Source organism: Cervus elaphus, chromosome 9 (assembly GCF_910594005.1).
Source record: "Cervus elaphus chromosome 9, mCerEla1.1, whole genome shotgun sequence".
Classification (NCBI taxonomy): Eukaryota; Metazoa; Chordata; class Mammalia; order Artiodactyla; family Cervidae; genus Cervus; species Cervus elaphus.
The window spans coordinates 43,376,997-43,383,483 of record NC_057823.1 but is presented as its reverse complement, the minus strand read 5'-3'; the positions used below and the strand labels follow the sequence as shown (position 1 = coordinate 43,383,483).

Below are 6,487 nucleotides of genomic sequence, written 5' to 3'. Positions count from 1 at the left end.
GAGTAGATATCTTTCCAAAGAAGGTACACAGATTCCCAAAGGGACATGAGAAAGATGCTTAACATCATGAATCATTACGGAATTGAAAGTCAAAATTATAATGAAATATCACCTTGACTTGTTAAAATAGCTATTACTAGAAATACAAGAAGCAACATTTTTGGCAAGGATATGAAGAAAAAAAAGAAAGAAATCCTTGTCCAAGAACTGACACTTTCAAACTGTGGTGTTAGAGAAGACTCTTGAGAATCTCTTGGATTGCAAGGAGACCAACCCAGTCAATCCTAAAGGAAATCAATCCTGAATATCACTGGACGGACTGATGCTGAAGCTGAAGCTCCAATACTTTGGCCACCTGATGCAAAGAGCCGACTCATTTGAAAAAGACCCTGATTCTGAGAAAGATTGAAGGCAAGAGGAGAAGGGGACGACAGAGGATGAGATGGTTAGATGGCATCACTGACTCAATGGACATGAGTTTAAGCAAGCTCCCAGAGAGAGGGAAGGACAGGGAAGCCTCACATTCTGCAGTCCATGGGGTCAGAAAGAGTTAGACAGACTGAGAGACTAAACAACAACAACAGCACAGCTAGAGAGCCTGCTCATTACAATGAAACGAGGCCAGTGTCAAATAATAAATGTTAAAAAACTACAATGGGGAACTACTTATTTCAGTGGCTAAAATTAAAAAGACTTACAATGATGTAGAACAACTAGCATTCTCAGTTTTTAAGGGAGCTTAGCCAATAGAAGTTGGCATAAAAATCTTAGGAAAATTTAACATTATCAAGTACTGATCAATATTATTATAACTAATGAACTAATAATTCCACTGTTGTCTAAACATAAATGAAAGCTGAGTTTATTAATTGGTAATACAGAAATGTCTGCAGCAGTTTAATTTACAGTAGTCCAAAACTGGAAACAATTCAAGGATCCACAAGAGATGAATTAATAAGTGTTATAATATTAATTTTACATGATAAAAAAAAAACATGATATTTAACAGGAATATAAAACTATAAATAAATGTTCATACTACTGAGGAAACAAAATATGGCATACCCAACACTGATATTTTAAAAAAGGATTTCTGGAGTTATTGACTGGAAGATAGCACAAGGAAGACTTCAAGGGTACTAGAAATATTCTAAACCTTAATATTTATTGTGGTTACACTGGCATAAACATATGTAAAATTCATCAAAATTTACTTGTGAATTTGTGTTAATAACATTAATTAAAATCTATACCAACTGTAAATAAATGACTTAATGATGATACATTCAAGTTCACTCCCCAATTAAAATTCTCTTATTATTCATACTTTTGATATATTGCCTCTATATGGTACTACTTTATTTCTAGACATATATGAAAAATATACCAGTGCAACTTTTGGAATTTTTTTGTGCAAATTTTATTAAAGAATTAAGAGTAGGAAATCTCCAAAGTAATCAAAACAATAAAGTTGTTTAACAATAAAGTTGTATAACTTTGAAAACTATTTTGAAATTATTTTTTTAATTATTGATTTCATATTTAACTTCATTTTGTTCAGATCTGTTATTCAGTCACTCTGTCGTTTTTGACTCTTTGCAACTCCATGGCCTGCAGTATGCCTGCAGTCTTCCTTGTCCTTCACCATCTCCAGGAGCTTGCTCAAACTCATGTCCATTGAGTCAGTGATGCCATCCAACCATCTCATCCTCTGTCATCCCCTTTTCCTCCTGCCTTCAATCCTTCCCAGTGTTGGGGTCTTTTCCACTGAGTTGGCTCTTCGCATCAGATGGCCAAAGTATTGGAGCTTCAGCGTCAACATCAGGGCTTCCAGTGAATATTCAGGACCGATTCCCTTGAGGATTGGCTGATTTCATCTCCTTGGAATCTGAGAGACTCTCAAGAGTCCTCTCCAGCACCACAGCATCAATTCAAAAGCATCAATTCTTCAGTGCTCAGCCTTCGTTGTGGTCCAACTCTCACATCCATACATGACTACTTTAAAAACCATAGCTTTGACTAGATGGACCTTTGTTGGCAAAGTAATGTCTCTGCTTTTTAATAAGCTGTCTAGGTTGGTCATAGCTTTTCTTCCAAGGAGCAAGGGCCTTTTAATTTCATGACTGCAGTCACCATCTGCAGTGATTTTGGAGCCTAAAAAAATAAAGTCTCTCACTGTTTCCACTGTTTCCTCATCTGTTTGCCATGAAGTGATGGGACCAGATGCCATGATCTTAGTTTTCTGAATGTTGAATTTTAAGCCACTTTTTCACTCTCCTCTTTTGCTTTCAACAAGAGGCTCTTTAGTTCTTCTTCACTTTCTGCCATAAGAGTGGTGTCATCTGTGATTGCATAGGCCAACTTATGCAGTTTCTGATGGGTGTTTGACTTTGATGACCAAATGTTCTGTTGTATCTGCCTAGATTGTGTCTTTAACAGATAAATAGTCCTCTTTCCCAACCCTTAAGGAGTGACCTGTATTTTGCATAAGAAATAGCCCTAGTGATCTGCACATTTGCAGAGATCAAGTGTCTGAGATAACTTTTAAAAAAGAAATAGCTAATTCTTACTCATATTTGAAAACTCATTATTATCAGGTGGTTTATTAAGACTGAGCATATTTATGCATCTCAGGTCATATCCATGGACCCATGTCCATCATAAATCAATATACCCTTTAAACATTATGGACAGAATCAGTTTCAAAAATAAGATTTTATTTGTGGTTTGCATTAAAACATATTACTCACTGCAATTACAATTAGATCCTGGGGAAAGGAATGGATTACTTAAATGAAAAGTTGCATGAATTGAAAAGACTGCCTTCAAACACTAAATAATACAGTCTGCAGAGAAATAAAAAACAGTATTGTGACAATTTAACACGTTTCAATTATTCACTTTCTCCTGTGCCATGGGCTTTCATTTTAAATTATAGCTAAATAGCAGTGTTCTTATCTTTCTTTGATCTCTATATTTAGCTATTAGAAATGCATAGATCAAGGACATAGAAAGCATAATATTAAGAATAAATTACTGGAAAGAAATAAAATATCAGCCCCATTTTAACATTTTTCACTATTTGTTATTGGCGATAATATTTAATATTCTAACTTTCTGTTTATTTAGAAAATGGGAGTCAAAATACTTATATCACATGGTATCATGCAAAATAATTTCAGGCTTCTGAGGTAAGGGAATCTGCCTGTCTGTGCATGAGATGCAGGAGAGGCGAATTCAATCCTCAGGAAGATCCTCTGGAGAAGGAAACGGCAACCCACTCCAGAACTCTTGCTGCTTAGCATGAGGTATAGCAAATAGTAAAAGCTCAAGAAACATTACGTCTTGATATGGGCCAGTATTCTTGCTTATAAAATCCCATGGACAGAGGAGCCTGGCAGGCGGCGGTCTATGGGGTCACAAAGAGTCAGACTGTACTGAGGGACTGAGTCAGCGTGCATGCCCGCGCGTGTGTGCACGCGTGCGCGCGCGCACACACACACACACACACACACACAAACACACGGTGGACTGACAATTCTTAACAACTTCCTATTGTACCAATCATTGAATTTTATTTTCTCTTCAAGCATTACTAAAGAAGAGATAGCTATAATATGGTTAAAATGCTAATAACTTCAAGAATTTGACAATGGGTAATGTTAAATACTGGGACTAAGTTTGCTGGTATTTGAAGTCTGCACATTTTCCCAGCCACCTTTTCAAGGCTTCTCTGACCTCACTGTTCCTCAAACTGTAGATGAGGGGGTTCAGCACAGGAGTAAGGATAGTATAGAATGCTGACACAAGCTTATCATGGTTAGCTGACCTATAAGATTTGGGTCTCATGTAGATAAAAATGGCAGGTCCATAAAAGAGTGCCACCACAGCTAAGTGGGAGGAACAGGTGGCAAAAGCCTTCCTGAGGGCTTCTTGAGAACGCATATGGAGAACGGCAGAGAGAATGAGACTATAGGAAGCCAGAATGAGGGAAAAGGGAATTAGGAGCATTAACACACAGCAAACGTACATGACATTTTCAAAGACTGATGTATCAGCACAAGCCAAACGCACCAACATGGGGGCCTCACAGAAGAAATGATCGATCTCATGAGCACTGCAAAATGCGAAGCTCAGTGTAGTGGCCGCTTGCATGAGCCCATCAGCTGCCCCCAGGAACCAAGAGCCCAAAGTCATTTGAAAACATAATCGCCAGTTCAGGAGTACAGGGTATCTCAGTGGGTGGCAAACAGCTACATAACGGTCATAGGACATGGCCGCTAGGAGGAAACTCTCTCCACCACCAAGCGTGAGTGAGACGAAAATCTGCAACCCACAGCCAGCAGGAGAGATGGATTTGTTCCATGTTAAGTAGTCAGCAGCCATTTTGGGCACGATGGAGGAAACCAGCATCATGTCCATGAGAGAGAGTTGGCTCAGTAGGAAGTACATGGGCCTGTGGAGTTGGGGGTCCAGGAGAATCAGGAGAAGCATGAGGGCATTGGCCATCAAGGAAATAATGGCCATTGTCAGAACCATCATAAATAGAAAGAGGTGGGATCTTGTGTGCTTAAAGATTCCTAGGAGAATAAAGTCTGAGGTTGTATTTCTCTTCTCCATGATTTCTGCTAGATATGACACTGGAAATGGGGAAAAAACAAAAGAAAAGATAAGGGCTTTTATTATCCAAAAATCTTAGTTCAACTTAATAACTTCTGGGTATGTAGTGGATATGGGATCCAGGGACCTGATTCAAAGCCTTACTTCCCGTTGATAATGAGTCTTCTTGACCTATCACCCACTTCTCAATAGTGGAATGTTAATAAATGTTAATATTTTAAGTAAGGTCAAGCTATATAATTCAGAGAATACTGTATTAACTAATTGAGATGATAGATTAAAATAGATCAAAAGCAGAAAACAATATCAGGGATTAAATAATTGTAAACAGTTATTTTGACTATACATTTAGTATTGTTATTTTATGCTCTTATGTGTATTGAAACCAAATTAACTTATTGAGGAAATAAACACTCATTTAGAAATTTGTCATTTATATATTTTTAATCACAGGTAACTTTTTTCTAAATTTTGAAAATTGTAGCATATTCAATCTAGGTTTTTTTTCTTTTTTAATATAACAAGAAATTATAGTTCCCAGGATCATGAAATGGAACAGATGAGTATAAGTTAAAAAAATTTCTGCATTGAAGGGAGATAATATCCTCAGTAACTGATGAAAATGTCCTTTTATTCTTTTTCTCACTGAACCACTATTTCTATTTACATGATTTTAAAATGCAGATATTCTAGTTCATTACTCTCTCCTCTGAAATCTTCAGTGTCTTCCCATAACACTTATTCTCACAAACTTATTTCTCCAGCTTACTACGGCGTGGTGACAAGCCCTAAACACCATTTCACCACAAAGTATACTATCACAGAGACTTCAAATCATCAGGTGAATATGACAGGGAAGCACGAAAGATCTTTCATGTTAGTAAATGCTTAGAGAAAATACCAATAAGTATAATGAGAAGCAACATTACTAAAAGGACAAAGAAGCAATTTTAAAGCAATTTCATTACCATGAAGAATAATTATTAACAAAATGTAAAGATACTTGGGAAGAGAAAACACTTTATTTTAAGAATGCCTAAATTCAAATATGTGGCTTGTTTTTAAACATAGTTTTTAATATTCAACAAAAAAGAACCATTTTCTTGTGCTGTGTATGCTTAGTCACTCAGCCGTGTCTGACTCTTTGGGACCCCACAGACTGTAGCCTGCCAGGCACCTCTGTTCATGGGGATTCTCCAGGCAGAAATACTGGAGTGGGTTGCCATGCCCTTCTCCAGGGGATCTTCCCAACCCAGGGATTGAACTCAGGTCTCCTGCATTTCAGGTGGGTTCTTTACCATCTGAGCCACCAGGGAAGACAAAACTGAAATGACTGAGATAAATGAGTACAGCTTCATGAGAAATGATTTACAGGTTGATAGCCATTGTACACAGAGTACAAGTAAGAATTTTTTTAGTGTTTACCATTTTTAAACTCAATACTAAGGAAAAAAATGTAAATTTATAAAGAGCAGAAGAGTATATAGCTTCAAGGAACCAGTAGTCCCCCGTTATTAGCAGAAAAAAATTCACAAACGTGCCACTTTTTTTTTTTTTTTTTAATAAATGTAACATTTGCAGATCACGGCATCTGGTCCCATCACTTCATGGCAAATAGATGGGGAAACAGTGGAAATAGTGACAGACTTCATTATTTTGGGCTCCAAAATCACTGCAGATGATGAGTGCAGCCATGAAATTAAAAGACATCTTGGAAGAAAAGTTATGACCAACCTAGACAGCATATTAAAAAGTAGAGACATCACTTTACCAACAAAGGTCTGTCTAGTCAAAGCTATAGTTTCTCCTGTAGTCATGTATGGATGTAAGAGTTGGACTATAAAGAAAGCTGAGCACCAAAGAATTG

General features: G+C 37.1%; 1 protein-coding gene across 1 annotated transcript; it reads right to left on the bottom strand.

Moving 5' to 3' along the window:
• Positions 1–3,675: 3,675 nt before the first annotated feature.
• On the bottom strand, positions 3,676–4,620 carry LOC122700775 (olfactory receptor 2T12-like). Its single transcript, XM_043913828.1, has one exon. The coding sequence runs from the start codon at positions 4,618–4,620 to the stop codon at positions 3,676–3,678; it is 945 nt and encodes a 314-aa protein (XP_043769763.1).
• Between the last annotated feature and the right edge of the window lie 1,867 nt (positions 4,621–6,487).

Excerpts from the sequence above, each read along its gene's own strand:
- LOC122700775 (XM_043913828.1), bottom strand. The coding sequence starts at position 4,620 with ATGGAGAAGAGAAATACAACCTCAGACTTTATTCTCCTAGGAATCTTT.